Below are 20,035 nucleotides of genomic sequence, written 5' to 3'. Positions count from 1 at the left end.
GCAATGATATGAATGTGACTTTTAATATATCTTTTTTTGCAACTTACATCCTATAATGAGCATCATATAGAGATGATTCTTTTCTCCTCCTGTCTGGCCCAGTAGAATAGCAGCACGTAGATCTTGCTAGGTATTACTGAATTTCCATAGTTACTTTGTAGCAGGGAATTTTACCTTACTCAAAAATGTTTGAGGACATGATTTAATGGTGAACATCGTGGTAGGTGTAGGTTGACAACTGGACTTGATGATAGTAAAGGTATTTTCCAACCTTAACAATTCTACAATTCTATGAAGAAGTAGAAAGGAGTACTGGTTTTGTCTTGGATAGAGCTGACTTTCTTTGTATAGTTAATATGATGATATATTTTGTGTTTGTGATGAAAATGATGTTTTAGTTACTGCTTGCACAGCATGAAGGCTTTTCCTGCTTCTCGTTCTGATCTACCAGTGTGCAGGCTGGGGGTACACAAGAAGTTGGAGGTGACACAGTTGAGACAGCTGACCCCAGCTGATGAAAGGGATTTGCAGAACATATGATGTTGTGCTCAGCAATAAAAACTGGGAGGAAGGTTTTCTGGGTGTGGTGGTGCCCACCCAGCTGCTCTATCATTCTCCTTCCCAGCTTGACAAGGGGGAGAGTAAGGTGGAAGAACAACTTGTGGGTTGGGAGAAGGCAGTTTATTTAAAGCAAAAGCGCAAGCTTTTGCACACAAAAGCAAAGCAAAGATGGCAGGGTTCATTCTCTACTTCCCATGAGCAGTGATGGTCGGCCACTCCAAAGAAGCAGGGCTTTGGCACATGTGATGGTTCCTTGGCAGGCAGCCATTGGAGACAGTGAATTCCCCCCTTCCTGCTCCTGGCCTTTTATATCTGAGCTGACATCATATGGTCTGGAATATCCCTTTGGTCAGTTTGGGCCTACTTGCGTCCCCTCCCAGGATCTTGGCCTCGACTGAGGAAGGAACGTTACAGTGTTGGTGCTGTGCTCATCAGTAGCCAAAACACTGCTGTGTTATCAACACCCTTCTGGCTACCAATGCAAAGCACAGCACTGTGAGGGCTCCTGTGGGGAAATGAACTCCAGTTCAACCAGACCCAATACACGGGGGCTTGTGTTGCTTAGGGCCCAGCTAGGCATTGGTTGGCTGGTGGTGAGGAATTAGGTTTTTATGCATCACTTTTCTTGCAATTGTTTTCCTTTGTTTCTTTCCTTCATTAAAAGCAAAACCCAAACCAAATTAAACTGTCTTTATCTTCACCCATGAGTTTTTTTCAGTTCTTCCCCCCTGGTTCTCTTTAGGGATATGGAGTTAGTGAGCAGCTGTGTGGTGCTTAGCTGCCTACCAAGCTTAAAGTTAAGGACAGTATTATGCATGTTTCCACTATCAAGTGAAACCAAGCAGAAAATTAAGGCTTAAGTTTTGTATGTTATGCAATGAGGATTTTTCTTTTTCTATTGATTTTTCTTCCCTTAGGTCTTGGTGAAGGACCCTATATTTTGGCAAGTTTTGGAGCAAATGACACAATTATAGGTGCTAATGTATCCAGTAAAAGGATATTTCCTCTGCCTAGAACCGGAGCATACGGAAATGTAATTTTCAGTTTCATGATAACTCCAGGTCTTTTCAAAGATAAAGATCTATGTAAGTGTTCTCAGCAGTTTTGCTAATGGCAATATATATATCAAACTATATGAGTGATTTTTTGCAGCATCTTCTAAAATCCCAAAGTAGTCTAGATATTTTTAGTTACTGGAATAAGTGAGGATGAAGAGGTCAACTTCAAAACTGAGGAGGAATTTAATTTTTATTTTTTTTTTTAATAGCAGAAAATCTCACTGCCAGATTTAAAGCTGACTTCTCAAAGATTGTTCTAGAAATATTAAAAAACCACAAGTGAATAAAATACCTTTATGAAAAAAATTTAGTTTGTATAACTGGAAAACTGGAAAATTTTGCACATGTATCTAGCAATTATCAACACTGAAGGTCCATGCAGGATATTTTTGTCTCCAGTAAAATCAATTCTACTTTATCTTTTCTTCTTACTTGTTACTTTCACTGGACAAGAAAATGTGCAGCTTAGAATGATCAGTCTGGTTTCTGCATTGTTAGTAAGCAGCATTTCCATACAGGGTAGAAGATAGTTTCTTAGGTGAACAGCTATTCCTAAGCTCTATTTTTCACTTATCAAAGGCTTACATAGACTATACAACAACAACAAAAAATTTTAAATATTTTTTCTTCTGTATATATTTTCCCTTCTTCACATATATTCCATTTGTGTCAATTAAGTCAATACAGATTTTGTTATTGCTTTATCGCATAATTTAATTTGTTAAAAAAAAAATTCCCAAACCCTCAAATTAGAGAAGGTCTGTCTTCACAGGAAAGTGAAAGAAGCTTAAAAATATCTGATTTTTTTTCAGTGGGAAAATAAGGTTTTTAGATGTTATTTCGAAATGAAAAATATATGGAACAAAAGAATTAATTCAGTCTTGTCAATTCTCCAACTTAAATATTTTTTTGTGAAAAGCAGGTGTTTAAAAGGAGCCACTTAAAAGCCAATATGTAGAATTTAATCTCAATTGTAAGCTGTCTTCTGTGAAAATCTTACTATAATTATTATTTCTTTTCTTCTTTGGAAGCTCTCTCTCTTGTTTCCCTGGAATCTGCTGAAAGACCAAACTACTTTCTGTACGTACATGACAATGAAATCATCGGGTTGGAACAGTGGCAGGCGAGTGCCTCCTTTCAGAGACGAGCCACCTTCTTCCACCACCATGGTCTCTGGAGTCCAGGGCTCAGTGCCTTTGAACTACACAGTAAAAAAGGCTTTTTCATCATTCTCACCTCATCCAGTGTTAAAGTGGCAAAGTACAATGATTCAGAAGAATTCAAACATTTCAGTAGCTTTAGCATTGAAGGTAAATTTTACATAATCCCCAGGGATAAGTATTCATTTTCTGCTTGCCTTCAGAGCATTTGTCTTTCATCAGCAATAGTAACAAATTTTGTTAACCTATTTTCAATTACTTTCTTTCTTAGTCTTCCATTACATCTCAAAATGCTATTATTTGGTAATTTTTGCAGTATCTGGTCACTTTATCTTTGAACTACATTTTCATTTGTTTACACTTTCAAAACAAAATTTATATGTCACAAAATGATGCATGTTAATATGTCATTAGTGAGGTTAAGGTATTTATTTTTTTAAACAAATTGAGTAATTGTATTGTTTCTGCAACCAACAGTATCTTCACTATGTTCAACTGATTTTTAAGGTTTTTAAACAGAATGTATTGTATAAGTGAGTAGCTGTTTTTATTGCTGAAGTTTGAAGTTTCTTCTAGTTTGAATGAACTTAAAATACTTGAAATTGAGCAAAATCTCACCTGTTTGAAAGTTCTGAAGAATTTGTCTATTTGGTTTCCATGTTTTCGTTTATCTGAAAATCCCAATGTATAGATAAGGCTGTAAATTTGTGGTTGATTGACTATACAATCAATAAATAATACCCTTCTTTCTCAGAACTTAGTGCTTCTGTGCCTTATAGAAGGATCTGTGAATGGCGATATGAATCTTGTGCTAATCCTTGTTTTAAGACATGTAGCGATCCTGAAGGAATAGCATGTAAATTCCTTCCTCCGTAAGTAAAATGAAGCTCACATTGCTGCTGTATTGTTTTTGTAATGTGCTTCCTGAATATTACCTCATTTGCAATATCCATTCATTTTTACTCATTTTCTGTTTCACTCTTGTGAGAAACTCTCACAAGTCATATAAAAATATTTGTAATAAGCCTCTTGTTTCCCACAGTATATAGTCCTGTTTATATGCGATATTTCAACACAAGAAGGTTTGTATTTAGCCCAGAGGATTAGCTTCTGGTAGTGGTTAAGTAGAAAGCTATAAAAATTAAATGAAGGCTATTTCCTTCAATGGATTTATATTCACATCCTAAACCAGCATCCCATGATGATAAAATGACTACATCTTTCCGGTGTTTATATGACAGAGACTAAAAACTGGAGGTAAAGTAAGAGAGTAATGCGCCCTCTCCTGTAAGAGGAGGGAACTTGTATAAAAGAAAAAATGCCTAAAAACTGAAGGCACAATGTGTTGGAAAAGAAAGGATATTTTGAATATCAAACTACCTCCCTAGGCATATGCAGTTTATGATTTGGAATATTACAAATATTGCTAATTTTCTGTGTTTGTATTCTTAGCGTTTTCCATAGGGACACATTGGTTGTTAATGCCATGATTTTCTTATTAAGAAGTCACCCCAAAATAAAAAAGTATGGGATTATATGGACTTGTCTGCACTCTCTTATGCTGAAAGTACACAACAAAAGACTTTCTATAGAGTTGGTCTAAACATTTTTATGTTTCAAATGAACATTCATTATCTTTGGAAAACCTTTCTGCTTAGGGATCTAAACTTCCACCTGGTTGTGGAAGCAGAATGGTCCAAAGCTATCGTGTTCATCAGCCTATGCAAAAGAATTGACTATTAGCAATTTAGAAACAGAATTATGCTGTTCAATAACTTTTTGACCTTAAAATGCCTCAAAATTCTGTGTTTGCCATTACATTAGACAGTTCTCAGAGCTCTGATAGGAGAGACATTATTATTTTTTTTTTCCAAAGAAAATTAGTTTAATATTATTTTATGCTTCCCTTGTGGCTTCAGAATTGACTATAAAATATTTTACAGGGTTGAAGGATGCATGCCATACTGTCCCAAAAACATGATCCTCGATGAGGTCACACATAGATGTGTTTATCCAGAAGACTGTAAGTATATTTTATTATACTGATCTAAACTTATATTTTACTCTACAGATCCCAGGAAAGGCTTAATCAAATGTCCATTTTTTAAAAACTTATATTTTACTCTACAGATCCCAGGAAAGGCTTAATCAAATGTCCATTTTTTAAAAACTAAGTCCTTTATTGGAACATCTTTCTGTTGAAAGTTGTCTCTCTGGGACATAGACTCCATTCCCAGTCCATTCCCCAAATACATCTTCTACATTCAAGCAAGCCATATTAAAAATTGCATTATTTAATTTCTCTGTGGGTTAAATATAACCTTTAGTCATGATGTTATACTCATGACAACTATATTTGAGTATATAATACTTGTATATTATACAAATATAAGAGAAAGATCCCAAATGAAAGAAATACTGCTGTGGCAAAAAGTTCATTCTTTTCAGATGGCAGGACACCAGTAACAAATTGAAAACATCTATTTCATAAGTTCTGGTGTGTAAAGATACCACATTGCTTGCTTATCTTGGAGAATACAGTATTCTTTAATATTAAAATTAAATTTTAGTACTCTGTCTTGTTTTATTTTACAAACTTTGAATTAAATATATTGTGCTTGATATTTGCTAGCACAAAGTTTATCTTTATTTGAAATATTTTACTATTTTGGATTTACTGAATTTTCTATGGTATTCTCTTGTTGCTTCAAAATTGCTCTGCAAAATCAAGATTTTCACTAATAATAAAAAATTAATTACTTCATTTGCAAAGAAAATTTGAAAGTTGAGTCAGCTGAGTCCTCAAAATCATCGGGCAACGTGGAACCATTGGCAAGCCCTGATCTGCTAATATTTAAATGGGACTTGAGTAGAGATAGATGTTACTGTTTTGCTTTACTAATAATTCATAAAAGACAGTGAAATGTGCACTTTTCCTTTTAGGTATACCTGTGACACCTACAGGATCAGAAACTGGAATGAAACCTTCATTGTTAATCTCTCACGTGGATGCTACCTTGGAGAGATTTCCTCAGAAACCTCCTTCATTTGCTACTTTGGGGAATGAACCAACTCATATTGATGTGACAGACAAAATAACCATGGAGGCAAACACAACTTTAAGGGGAATGAATATGTCAGCACAGTCCATTACAGACTTTTACTCACTGGAAGCATCTAATGCAGCCACCTATTCAACATTTTCATTACCAAGTACAGTGAACGCTTCTAATGTACTTCACAGCACAGCCAGCCCTACTGTCCTTTCCAAACTCATCTCTTCAACATATTTTCCAACTCTTCTTCAAGCATCAGCAGTCACATCACATACTGTCAGTTCTAATACATCTTTAATTTTACCTGTTACAACAACAACTTCAACAGCCCTGCTCAGTGCAAGTCCTATTCCAACACATTTTGCGTTATTAACACCCACCTCCCTAGCAGTAGTTCCATTTTCACTTGAAACATCAGCCTCTCAGTTAGGAACAGTTTCCCCTACCTCAGCATTAACAACTTTACCTTTCAACCCGTCTTTTGTCACTTCTGAGCTGACTGCAGGTATGGGAAAGAGTAGGAGTCCTTCATTAAGTAATTTTAAGGGAGCGGAAATATCCTCTGAAGTGTCTTTGTCTGCTTTGCTGGCTGGCAGAGTAACTTTCATAAGACCTGTATTTCTTCTAGGTCCATGGTTGACATTAAGCACATCCACTTCTCCTGTCTCTGCTTTGTCTGTTAGAACAAGGTTGGCATAGATCAAACTGCAGTTTACCCAACATGGTTTTCTGCACTGACTTCAACTGCTCCACAAATGCAGCAGACGTAAAGACGCACATTCCCTCGATTGGCAGTCAATGACAACATTTTTTACAACAGGCTTAGTTTTATATTCTTTTTCTCTGTCTACGTGTACATAAGTTATCTTTCATTGGTTATAGGGTCGTGTCCATGCGTCCAGGCTTATCCTTTGATAGGTGGACATCATCCTTTCACACGCTGGCATATCTCACAACACCTGTTATTTACAGTTTTTCTTCCTCCTTTTCTGCTTACTCGTTGTGGGTGTTTATATTCCTTCACAACTTCATAACTCCATTTCTAAGCCTAAGCAGCCTGCAGTTAGGCCATCTCCCATACTCAAATTCCTATGATTACTAGATTTGCTCGCTCTGAGACAAGTTTTTCTCAATCGATCACATTTTCATATTTCAAAACAGCGAAGTCCTTGTCTAAAACTTCTCTGATATCATTAAATGCAAATTCTGCAGCTAGTTTTTCTCCAAAGCCATTTTTATCTTCAGTGCAAATTTCGATAACTGTTCCCAAGCAGACATCTCCATTAAAAAAAGGCAGCATTTATGCTGCTGTGCCACTAATGAATGTATCTTCACCTCAAGTTGCTTCTCAAATCCCTATAAAAACTTCTCCAGCTCCTTCTGTAACATGCACAATATCTATACCAGTGCATTTCTTGGTTACCTCCCTAAAGCCCAAAATTATGGTAACTGTCAATGTTGCCTCCAAAAGTCTTTATAAAATACCTTCTGCAGCTTCCATTCCTCTACTCAATTCAACAATCTTTGATGTGTCTGTAGTAAGTAAAGCCTCAAGAGAAAATAAGTATATAATGCACACTAATTTCAGTGTCATCCACTTCTAAAAAGCCAATGAAATCCATTATGTCTACAGTCTTCCCTCTCAAGAAACTGGTAGTACCTCTAAATGCTACATCAATAACCACTTCAGAAGTTAGAGAGTATACCCAAGCAGTTCAGATACAGAATTGAGAACTGACCCTCTGGCTCAAAGTTCAGTAACTTTCATTCCTAAAGATCCTTCTCTTACAAGGTCATCATCTTTATTTATAACCTCGTTATCAGCATCAGTACCATCTTATGTGACATTTCAGACTAAAAGTTCTTCATTGATTCCCATAGTCATTAGCACATCATTACTAACACAAAATATAACTGCTACTCAAGCATCAGTTTCATCTCTAGATACACAAGGAACTTCAAAAATTCCAGTTATAGATGTTCTGACTTGTGTGGATTTTTCTAAATTCACTTTAAATATAAGCCCTTCTACCAACCTTTCAGCAGCACTAAAATTGTCCATTGTAATGTCCTCGTTACTAATGCCTAAAATTTCTGAAGCCACTTGAGAAAGCCAGCCCTCTATGCCTTCACCTCCTCCTAAGACCACTCATATCTCTAATGTTTCTCTAGGAAAGCAGAGTTCTTCGGTAAGTTCTGCAGAAGAAGACGGAAAAATATCAGCCGTATCAGCTGGAATCATCACTCAGTCCACTACACCAGTGATCATAAACACAACGGTGAATGCCACATCCTCAAAAGCACCTTATATTTTTGCAAAAATACCACCTAGCTCTTCAGCCAGTTTATTAGTTACTTCAGGCACTACTCTAGCCTCTAGGATTACTACAAAAACCACTGATTCTTTTGTTGCTGATTTGGATTTTTATATGGCTTCCGCTTCAGTTCTTACCACCATAGAAACACACAAATCTTTGTTTACAACTGCAGTAACTCAAGCTTCACAGAGCACTAAAGAAACTCCAAAAATTATTGTAATGAAAACAACTGGTACTACAAGTCCATTGTCACAGATGAAGAGTACCTCATATACAGCTTCAGAAGTTAAATACTCAACCTCATATGAGAGAACTGTGGAAATTTCACAAAGTGGTCAGACTTCACATGAGCAAAGAAATGTTACCAAGACAAAGGAAACCACAACTGACAAATCTTCCCTTCCTTATTTGCCATTAACTGCAGTTCAGAGTTTGCTTTTTTCAAGAAATACGACCTCAGTAAAAAATATCTCTCTTTCCGGAGTCCCAGGTCTAACAACATCAGATAGGTCCAAAATCCCAACACAGAAACCCATTAAACATTATTTTAGTTTAACAGAGGCCACAGAGAGAACTAAAATAGGCTTATCTCATTCTAGTGGTGGAATGGCTCTGCCTTCCTCTTCAGAAACAACAGCTGTAGCTGACAAGGCTTACTTTGGTACGATGATGCATACACTGATGTCTACATCTTCTGAGTGTGTGGTATGATCATTTTTACTTGTCCCTATATGTTAAATTGTATATTACTTTTCAGTCTATTCTGTTATGCTATGTATGTGTAACATCAGAGATTTTAAATAGTTCCTATTTTCTTTTTAATTTGTATATTTTTAAATACCCAGTTATTCTTAGAAGGTAGTTTTACTGTTGCTCTTACACTGCTCTGGTATATCCTACAACTTGGATGCATCGCCCTGAAAAAAAAGGCTTCAAAGCTATATGCTTGCTCTAGATAGCTAAATATATTACTGAGGTGCAGAAAAAGCCATATTCCATGGAATTTTTGGGTTTCTGCCTAATCTCACTCTGTCTTTCCTTTTCCCATTTGTTTCTTTGTCATATGCTTTAAACTGATGGGAATGCATGATTATGTGTTTCTTAAAATGCTTCAGATTATTACTGACTATAACGCATAGCCTCAGTGGATAATGCATTTTGTAGGACGTTCCACCAAAGTTAGATGGAACAGGAAGGATGTGGTGGTAGATGGAACATGTATTGTTGCCACCTATTACAACCACACAAATGCAAATCATTCCAAAATAACTGATGAGGGGCAGGTAGATATGCTGATACTCTCTCAGAGCAGAGGGATGGATAAGTAATTGTTTGGACTTCATAAGAGCAATGAAATTAGAGCTGATTCTGGTTGTTTTTTTCCTTAAATGACAGCCAAGATATCTTGAATCTGATGACAAATGTAGCCAGTATGTATGTGTTAATATGGGTTGGATGTTATACAATCTTTCAAGAAACTGCCCTAAGGATGTGCAGAAGCCAGATTGTGGTTTTCGAGGAATGCCTGTTCAAGTTAACACTGATAGTTGTTGTCCAGAATGGGAATGTCCCTGTAAGTCACTGTTTTATTTTTAATAAAATATAGAGTATTGATCCTTAAATTTCAAGTAATAAATTAAGGGTTTTTTCCAGTGGGAGTATGAGGTTGAATACTGGAATGAATTTAAAAGAGCTATTCATGAGCAAAACAGAATCAAATATACTGAATGTTTTGGTATATTTGAATTGACGTTCAACCACATTATATTATAACATTCAAGAGAATCAAAATATTTTGTTTTGAATGAAAACATTGAAATGACATCTGCAGCATGAACACCAGTGTTTTACAGCTGAGACTTTTCAGAATTTCTATCAGTAAAAAGGTTAAGATTTCAACATTTTGTGATGAAAAAAAAAGATTCTAGCATTTTCTGAAAGACAGAACCCCCCCAGTTTCAGTTACTCTAATTGCAGTTTTTACTCATGTTTAGAAACTGTGGAAACTGGAAGGTGAGTGTCTGCCAAGGGAACAAGAAGGCTAAAGAGAAGTCATATTTAAACCTTGCAGTTACTGATTAATGATAATCAGCCAGTGGTATTTGGTCATTGGTTAATTAATCCAATATTGCACTTTATATTTGTTTCAAGATAGGACAGAAAAGTTCCTTGTTATCAGTATCTCAAAAATATGTTTATTTTAATACATATATTTTATCTCAAACTGTACAGATTCATTGACCTTGCCTGTAAAACATTGACTTAAGTGAAAATTATCACCATTTTAAACATTCTCCCCTGTCTTGGGCACACAGCAGTAGGTTAAGGTATTTCCACTGAGTACCTAAACACTTCATTCTGCTTATGTCTCAATGTTCTGTCTGCAGAACAAGGTCATATATATATATATATATTTATTTATAGGAAGGTATATGTGAAAGAAAATAATGTTAGAACTGAAAGGTTGGAGAAATGTCCTGTATTTGCTTTTGTGGTAACCTCATTAAATGACTTTTTTAGGTCAGTGTTCTGTACTGTCTGAACTGAGTATTATTACATTTGATGGAAACAACATTGCCCTCTGCAATACGGCTTCCTACATTTTAGTCAAGTTACCAGGAGAAATTATTGTTGCTCATATTGAAAAATGTCCTGCTAATCAGGTAAGATTCTTGCATTTCTGCAATAACTGTAAAAGTTTCTTGAATTTTTTTTGTTATAGGTACGAAATTCTGCAAAAATATGTCAACTAAAACTTAGATATAAAAGCCATACCCATTGAAAAATGGCAAGTTATTTAATTTTCAAGGAATGTGCTTAATCATGGTCTCTAGATAAAAGCATTTTGTCTCAGGTTAAATAGTAATTGTTTTGTTATATTATAAGGAAATTCAAATGTAGGTTGCATATAGATTAGAAGAGGTGCCATAACTTCTGAATCTGTATGTCTCCTTTCAGGCTCTCCATGCACAAGTCTTCTTCTGGCCTTAAACTTATACTTTACAATATGGTCAAAATGCTAAAATATTTTGGATGGTCACAAAAATATTTTGTAGTTATTTTAGCAAAGTATTAATAGCATTGGGATTACTGTGGCGAGTTGTTCTTTGTAGTTGTCTAACTCTGCATTGCCTACAGAGGAGATCTGGCCACTTTAGTTTAGACTGCCAGTTAAGGTCAGGTCAGTCTCATCCTTAGAATCTATACATACATTTCCTTTACACTGTCTGTAGTCCTCATTTATGCAGCCCTTGAGCAACTGGCTTGTTTCCATCCTTGGTTCATGGATAAACAAGTTACTGCTGAGGAACTTCAAAAGGCTTCTTTCCTTTCCATCCTTCTTTATTTACTCTCACTGGGCAACTGGACACTTGAATTTTAAGACTCTTAAGTGCAACAGTTGTGTACTGGTTTAGAGGTTTTCTATTAAACTGCTATCAAATTTATATTAAATTTCTCCCTTCACTATTTCTTGGTTAGTCTACAGATGGTAATGTAGAACACATAGGCAGATGGGCTTTAGAAGTCTGTAGCTGTAGTTCTTTAAGAAATATTTTTTGAAAGGGCCTTTCAGCGTGTGCACTCCGTTAGCTGGTAAGCGTGTATTTTTTATTATTTATAAGGAAGATATTAAATTAGTGTAATTATTTAGCGGATTGTAGAAGAACTTTAAAGACAAAGGAGTAGTCAACTTCTTTTGATAAATAAAAATGCTGCTGATTATCATTGCACTTCTATTTTTTTAATGTTTTCCAGAGTGCAAATTCAATAAGAAAACTAGTAAGTACTTTATTATTTTACTAATTATAAAATGCATTAATGTTATATATACCAAAAAAATTCCCAATACCACTGGCACAGAATTAGAAAAACAATAGTAATTAAACTTATTTGTCACTTTTCTTTCAAGGTTCCACCTGCAAGCACTTCAGGGCTCTGTTTTAAGAAATTAAATGTCACAACACCCACATGTAAAATTCTTATCAATCGCTTAGCAAGAAAAGTAAGTATATATCAACAGTATGTAGACTTAAAAAATAGCTGGAGAGCTATTCTGTTGTAGACTGTAATAATTCAGAATTAAAATTAAAGACTACAGGGTTAGGGCTAGTTTTTCAGTTCAGGTTCCCAGTAATTTATGATGTCCTAGAAGCAAAACAATATACACTACTGATACCATGCTTCACTTATATGTCATTTACCCAAAATAACACTTCAAAGTTCTTTAGAGATTTTAAAGAAGCTGAAAAAGCAGTTATACTTGAGACTGTACTTTCAAAAACCCTAAAACTGAACAAAAATGTTCCAAGATGGGATAAATACTTAATCTGCCTTTCCTGCTAGTCAATTACAAGTCAGAACAGATAACTTTGAATAATTGGAATGAGGTTTTGTTTTATGATACAATATATGATAAATAAGATTTATTCCTTCCTTAGTTAGAAAAAGTTTTGTTTCTCATGCCTACTTCATTTGCAGTAACAGGAAATGGCACTGATGGGAAGCTCTGTGTTGTAACACTGTGACTGTTGTATGTGGTAGAGGCTGTAAAAAAGTAACTTTTGTTATAAAATAGAAATAGATATAAATTACATAATTACAATCTGTTTTTATCCCTAAAATGTGTTTGGTTTATTTTAGGTAGTAGTGGATTCTGTAATTCAACCATTACCATTTTCAAAAGAAGGATTGAGTATTCAGGATACTGGCGCAATGTACGTTGTTAATACCCCAGCTGGTATTAGCATCAAGTGGGCTCATGTTACAGGCATCATAGATATACAGTATGGATTACACTCTAACACATCGATGCAGACAGAAGGACTTTGTGGTGAGGCTATGGCCACAATTTTTTTCTTATTTAATAACTTCCCAATTGAAATTTGCAACTCCCTTTTGTGTCTGTGACGAGCTGTCCTTATAGCTCTCTTTTTGACCCTCATTAGCTATGATGACAATCCTGTGTGAAGTGGGCTTGTGAAATAATGCTAATTAATAACAATAAATTAATCATTCTGTTTGAAAGCACTGCATGCTAATAAATTACTTTTTAGAATAAGTAGTGATCAGCGCATTGTATGTAAATAGTTTTTTAAAAATTTACTTGTTTCTGCCTGTTTTTAAGAATATTGTTGAAGCCAAGTAAAGAAAAGGGAAAAATTTTCAATGGAGAAGTGGCTGCTAATGAAGTTCAGGTAGTGACAGTGACATATTTCAGTGATTATGGAGAAAAGACTATCTGGCTGTTGTTAGCAATGTCAGCTTATTGCTGAGCAAGAAAAAGGGTCCAAGTCTCCTGAGGATAGTGAATCTGAATTTAAACCTCTTGAGGCTGGATCTAGGGTCCAAAACTGTGCTGAGTTGTCTCTGACTTGAATTATAATGATGGTAAATTTAGCATGTTTCTGGCTTCCCTGAGAGCCTTTTTATAACTCTGCCCATATGAATAATATTGAGAAGTGTAAGCAGGTATTTCAGAATTGCTTTAATTCTATCATAAATGTTCATTTTCTGGTGCATTGTAGTTTTATGTAGTATACCCCATATTGAAAAGGAAAATGAACTTTTTATAATCTTTTATACCACTTTTAGTTTTAAAAGCAAACAATGCAATTCAGATATGCTTTAAATGTAAACAAGTCAAGTCTTTAAAATCAATTGCTATATTCTGATTGAAGAAAAGGAAAGTTCTCCTAGATCTAGTGAGAGAAGGTGCATGTTGTCCCTGCATCTTTTCCCAGTATCATTCCATCCTCTCTATGCATGCTTAAAGAGTGGGATGAGGTCAACGAAAGAAGAATTATAGAATAGTTATGGAAGAGTTGCTCTTTGTGTCATGAGAAGATACAAAGAGGAAGACTTTGCAGACAAATCCAAACTTCACTTTAAAGTGCTGTTCTACTTGATATTTTGCAGGAAAGTCTGAAACCTTCTTTAGCACTTGTGTCCTATTCTCTGCTGTTTTATTCCTGATGGGGATTCTTCAATTCTCTCCCTCTCATAATAGAAAAAATTGTGTGGCTATGTGGTAAATTGGCTTTATTTTTAAAAGCTGTGTTTATTCTGCAATTCTGTAGTATGACCCTACAAATTCTAACTCCAGCAGTTAGTGATTTGCAGGAAGAAGCAGAAGAGTTAAGAAAAGTGGGATGTTGTTCTACTGTCAAATGCTTCTTATCATGCAAATACATCTTCTGTATTTCTCCATGCTGTCTGAAAGAAGAACAGCCTGTCACACCACGCTAGTCTAGTTCTAACAAGGGACCCTGGAGAGCATCAGGCTGCAGGGCTGGAAGCACAAAGGCAAGGGCATAGTGTGGGGTTAACGGTGCAGAGGGAAAGTCAGAGCAAGATAGAGGACTTTGCCTGATCAGTTCCTGAGATATAAACCACTGGTATGGTTTATTAATAAATTGAGCAAGAACCACATTTTCCTCTTGAGAAAGCAATTTGTTCATCAAAAGATTCTTTTCACAACTTCTTGCATTTAGAATGTTCAGTTAAGTTTCAATACATGTCAAAGCATCAGTGACAAGCAGTTAACTTGAAAGCCATCTACAGTTACTCACAAGGAGCTGACTGCTATTCAGTAGAATGAGATCAGAATCTGGTGCCATATCAGGGAATTTGCTACACTCAACACCACATATTTTTGGCAGTTTTTCTCAAAAGTTAATTAATTGTTGGGAAAGGTATAATTAGATGTATTGTATGATCTGCTCATTTTACTTAAGCATTGGGGTGAGAACTAAAGTCACAAGCAGAAGGTTGGAACTACAGTGGACATATTGATGCTTTCATTTATAAACTCAGGTGAATAAGTTGCATGGGTCAGCCTGATGCAGTGTTAATCTTACCCTATTAAGTGCACTTTTCTTTCCCAAAAGTAGGCACATGGGGTGTTTTTTTGTGCTTTAAATATGATGCTCTGCCTCCAGGGGTGTGTAATGGAGATCCCAGTGATGACCTGAAAATGCAAAACATGACCATAATTACAAATATGGAGGAAATTGAAATGTTCATTAAGAGTTGGGAAATTGAGAAATCACTTGATGTAACAACAAGGAGGCCAGTAAGAAACTGTACTGAAGATAACTGCACATATTGTATGGAACTGTTAAACAGAAGCATTTTCATCCCTTGTCACAAGAAAGTGAGTACGAAGATCAGTAAAAATTGCAGATGCAATTCAAATAAAAGTTGTATAATTAAGAAAAGAGGGAGAGATATATGCACACATTTATATTGATCTCTGTGCTATTATGCTGTTTTAAAAATTATTTATTTTAAAATAATTAATAGGAAATTCTTAAAGGCAAGACACCAGATCATCATGTCAAGGCAAATATGTTCCAAAAGAGTTATTTTTATTAAATTCTTGTTATGGGCCACTAGAACAGAAAGTCTCATGCTTCTGCTGCATACAACAGTGACTCATGCAATCTGAGACTTATTTGACTAAAGAAATTTCCAGTTAAATTTTGACCTAGTCACTATTATGTCGAGAATTTGGTAGCATTTCTTAAACAAATCATTATAATTTGTTTCTGAAAACTGTACTTTCTAATAGAGATACAGCTGTAGCATGCATATTGCCACTAGAGGTAGGTAGGTGCAGCACAGCTGCTTCCCAAAACAGAAAATGAGGAAATCCTGAACCTCTGAGGTCTGACTGACTTTCCCTTCTTAATTAAAAATAAAAAGGATTAATTACTCAAGTGTCCCTTTCTTCTCAGAGATAAATGCATTCAGATTCCTGATTCACTTCTGGCTGTCCTGCCTTTCCACTTGCTGTCCTGCCTTTCTTAGTTTGTGTTGTGTTAAACTTTGGTTTTCATCAGGGACAAATGCTGTTAAAAGTATTACAGGCAGCTGAGCCTCTTCCTTCACATTCCCAAGACCTCTCCTCACTTTTCCCAGGTAGAAAAAGATGGAACAAGTTCTTCTGAAAGGAAGGAACTGTATTTGCCACAGAAACTTAGTGAGAGGAAGCAATGGTAAGCAGTTTGGAATCAAGAAGGGAGAGTAGCACCAGGGCAGCACAGGAGCGAACAGGCCGAATGAAACAAAATCTGACTTCCACCTTGTTATGAACTTATGCAAGTGGAAACAACAGAAGTAAGATAGGTTGCACCACCTGCATTTAGACTCACTCAGTAACATAGGCTCTCAGGTCCTACAGACACAGAAAGAGAGTAATAAAGAATTCATTCACAGCAGGATTTTATGGAAGGTATAGCAGAAATGTTTAGTTGAGATTGTTGACTTTTAGTTGACAGGGCTATACTGAAAAGTTCTTGCAAGTAGTGTGAAAATCTCCTCAGGACTGTGTTCTGTGTTCTGATGAGCATACAAAACTGATTGTTTAAGTTTTCTAGAATGAGTATTCTGAGAAAAAAGGAGTTTTTTAATTTAGGTGCTGCTAATGGTTTTTCTTCCCTTGGGGCTGTATTATTTCTTGTAATTAATGATTTATTTTAATTACATAAAGTCCTTATACTTTTTAGTTCCTAATTGCAATATCTTCCTAGGTGTCACCACAGGAATTTTGCAAAAAGATGTGGATCAGCAGTACTTATTTTTGGAATTATGAATGTGATGCACTTTCTGCATATGTGGCTTTGTGCAACAAGCACAACATCTGCATTAAATGGAGGACAGATGATTACTGTTGTAAGCCTACAGCCATATTCTATACACCATGTGTCTTTAATGATGAGGTTTTTTAGTGATTTAGTGTTTAGTGATGAGTTAAAAATTTATTACTTTCTATTATTATTTTAAGTACTATCTCATTTTATCACAGGATAGGTAAAGTGGGGTACAAGATCTAAAGATATATTCTTTTAGTCAAAGTGTCATGAATGAGTTTAATCGAGTTGCTTACCTAAAGTACTGTTAAAAGTATAAATGCATACTTTCTGTGATACAGTAATTTTTTCTTACTACCTATTTATACAATGAAATGCTGAAAGAATAACAGAAACACTCAATGTCCTGTTTTTATTCCTTGCAGCACTGACTTGTCCTGAGGGCAAGGAATACCAGCCTTGTGTGCAACCCTGTGAAGCTAAGACATGCTTAAATAAATGGTTCTATGAAGATTCTCCCTGCTCCTATTTAAGGGAAGACTGTCTGTGTAAAAATGGCACCATTCTGCATAGAACAGACTCTGACCTCTGTATACCAGAAGAAAAATGTAGTAAGTACATCAGAACAGAGTAGTTTTGCAGATAGGATGATGTTAACCACAGTTCAGTGTAAGAGTTTAAGTTCTGTGTCAATCCTCAGTGAGTGTGAATCTGGTAGAGCTCCATTCAACAGCGCCTAGCTGTGTCTTGAGCTACAGCATTTTGTGCTTTCAGTTCACTTTGATTTAAGACCTAGTGCTGATGCACTTCTGTTGGGGGGAAAATGATGGTCATTGTTCCATACCTTTCAAGCTTTTCTTCCTCTAGTACTCAGGGAGAATAGCATGGGCAGGTTCTGTACCTTGCCCTCACCCATTTTCATCCATAGTGAAGCATTCATTCCTTTGGGGCTTTTAAGGTCATCATCCTTTCTCAGATTCCTTTATCATAATGCTTGATAGATGTATTATTTTATGCAATAATTTTATGCAATTCATAGTTGCTTATAGAAAATGGCAGCTGTCTATGTGCTGAAGGGATGTAATGGGTTTTTTCTTCCAGCATGTACAGATAGTAAAGGACAACCCCGCGCTGCTGGGGAGATCTGGAATGGGTCCATGAGAGGCTGTTGCATGTATGGCTGTTTAGAAAATGGAAGCATTGTTGCTGTAGAACCTGAATGCCATGAGGATCCACCGCCAGTCTGTGAAAGAGAAGGAGAAGTTATTGTCCATGTCATCGAAGAGAGAGCTTGCTGTCCCAAGAAAGTTTGTGGTATGTACCACACTTATTTTCAGTAACAGAAGTATAAGGTAAGTGCTTGACATTCACTTGCAGCCGACAAACTTTAGGCAGAGTTCAAGGTAACGTTTTTCAGAAGTAATTTTTGAGTATTTGTGGCTGGTTGGGCCAGGAATTCAGGCTTCTTTTCTATATAAGAATTGACTCGCTGAAATAAATTTTTTCTTAGAAGTCCACCAGTTAAAGCTTCTGTTAACAATTATTTTTTAAGCTCTTGCATGAAATTTAATAATAAATTTATATCTATTTGATGATAGAAGTACCTTGATATTTGGGACAGTCATTAGACCCTGTTTGCTTTCCTTACCAGTGCTTTGGTGTGACAAGCAGCGTCCTCTGATCTACTGCTGTTTTCCAGATGTGGTTTTCTGTGAGCTGATCACTGCATGATTGTTAGGAAAGAGAACAAACTTATTACTCCTAAAACATTAAACAAAATATACTTATTTCTTCTTAACATCTACAAGGAAACTGAGAACAAATGGTCCAGCTGATGTGGTGCTTTTGCTCATTAGATACCTGTAACCAATGCTATATTTTAAATTTGCTTAGGAGAAATCAGTGGGACATTTTAGCTGGCTTCATGTATAGGAAGCAGAGCAAGTAAATACCCGTTTTAGGAGGGATATAGCTGCTTGCTTGTGTTGAGCTCAAAAGTCTACATGATGGTATGGAGTGCACTTTAAGCTGTCTTGGGCTGCTCTTATTTAGTGGACCTCTGTACTAGATGGTATAAATATCTGAAACTTTAGAACTTGCAATTGTATCTATTTAAATACACCAAAAATGATTGTTTTTTCTTTTATTCCACAGAATGTAACATGTCATTGTGTGATGCCATTATTCCAACATGCAAACCCAATGAAAAATTAGTGGTAGGCTACCATCCCCTGTCCTGCTGTCCACAGTACCGATGTGGTAAGGGAAATACAAATCCACAGTTACTGGGAAGTTTTTCATACCTGCATTGTATGTTGAAACAAAAATTGCATTACACGTTGTTTTGACTGTTAACAGAATGGGGCACTGTAAATAGTACCAGGCAACGAGATACGTTTTTTTGTCCTCATTCCCCAATATTTTTTTTATGTTTGTGTTTTGTGTCATTTCTGATTTACAGTCAATTTGGGGTGTTGTATTTTACTAAGTAGATCAAGAATATATTTTCTTTATCTTTTTAGTATTGTCTTGGTGACCTCTTTTAAGATAGTGTTTGTTTCGCATCCTACAGAATGTGATCCTTCAGTTTGTTTCAATGCTTCCCAACTGGACTGCAGAGAAGATCAATTTATTGTTGAAGCAAAACAGGAAGATCCCTGTTGTTTCTCACATCTCTGTGGTAAGAAGCCTTATATATTTTTATGGAGAATTAAGGAATAGTCAAAAATTTACAAAACCAGACTATAATTCTAAACCAAGTAACTTAAGCCAGGAATTCTTGGAGAGGTCAGTGAGACTTCACATGGATCAGGGTGACTGGATAATAATTATTTTTGGGTTTGGGGATCTTTTCTTTGCAACATAATTTTCACCATCATACTTGAATTTTTTTAAGTTTTTATATAAAATCCATGAAAGTTCTGTTATATAAGTAATAAACACAATATTACTTGTTATTTAGTCTGTTAAATGGAATTCATGTGTGCTAACTTTCTAGTGTTTAAAACTCTGTAAATGTCTGACTTTTTTTTTTTTTTAATGATTAGTTTGTGAATCCTGTATTGAGCCTGTTCCTTTGTGTGATGAAGGGGAAATTCTCACTGTAGACCTTAATACCATACATTACTGTTGTCCTCATTACTACTGCGGTGAGTGAAACTGTTGTCAGTTCATTATGTTGCCAGACTTAGTAAAAACAACAGAATTTGTGTGTGTGTGTCTCTGTGTGTGTGTAGATTTTTTGATTCAGCATTTAGGGTGGGCTTCAGATATAGACTAAGACACCCGAAT

At 35.8% G+C, this 20,035-nt stretch overlaps 1 protein-coding gene across 1 annotated transcript in view; it reads left to right on the top strand.

The window, feature by feature from the left end:
* The window catches only part of OTOGL (otogelin like), an 85,660-nt gene that overhangs the window by 52,729 nt on the left and 12,896 nt on the right, over window positions 1-20,035 (top strand). The window contains exons 30-47 of the mRNA XM_027896092.1: window positions 1,479-1,646; window positions 2,651-2,929; window positions 3,534-3,651; window positions 4,723-4,802; window positions 5,723-5,992; window positions 8,008-8,858; window positions 9,549-9,726; window positions 10,674-10,816; window positions 11,910-11,933; window positions 12,064-12,156; window positions 12,795-12,984; window positions 15,092-15,306; window positions 16,685-16,826; window positions 17,170-17,355; window positions 17,846-18,058; window positions 18,899-19,003; window positions 19,317-19,424; window positions 19,792-19,893. Of these exons, the coding sequence (XP_027751893.1) occupies window positions 1,479-1,646; window positions 2,651-2,929; window positions 3,534-3,651; window positions 4,723-4,802; window positions 5,723-5,992; window positions 8,008-8,858; window positions 9,549-9,726; window positions 10,674-10,816; window positions 11,910-11,933; window positions 12,064-12,156; window positions 12,795-12,984; window positions 15,092-15,306; window positions 16,685-16,826; window positions 17,170-17,355; window positions 17,846-18,058; window positions 18,899-19,003; window positions 19,317-19,424; window positions 19,792-19,893 (3,465 nt within the window). The remainder of the gene's footprint in view (window positions 1-1,478; window positions 1,647-2,650; window positions 2,930-3,533; window positions 3,652-4,722; window positions 4,803-5,722; window positions 5,993-8,007; window positions 8,859-9,548; window positions 9,727-10,673; window positions 10,817-11,909; window positions 11,934-12,063; window positions 12,157-12,794; window positions 12,985-15,091; window positions 15,307-16,684; window positions 16,827-17,169; window positions 17,356-17,845; window positions 18,059-18,898; window positions 19,004-19,316; window positions 19,425-19,791; window positions 19,894-20,035) is intronic.

Source organism: Empidonax traillii, unplaced genomic scaffold (assembly GCF_003031625.1).
Source record: "Empidonax traillii isolate 1590-97213 ecotype Southwest subspecies unplaced genomic scaffold, ASM303162v1 scaffold477:size924519, whole genome shotgun sequence".
NCBI lineage: Eukaryota > Metazoa > Chordata > Aves > Passeriformes > Tyrannidae > Empidonax > Empidonax traillii.
Note: the sequence above shows the minus strand (reverse complement) of the source record. Positions and strands in the feature narration are given on the sequence as shown.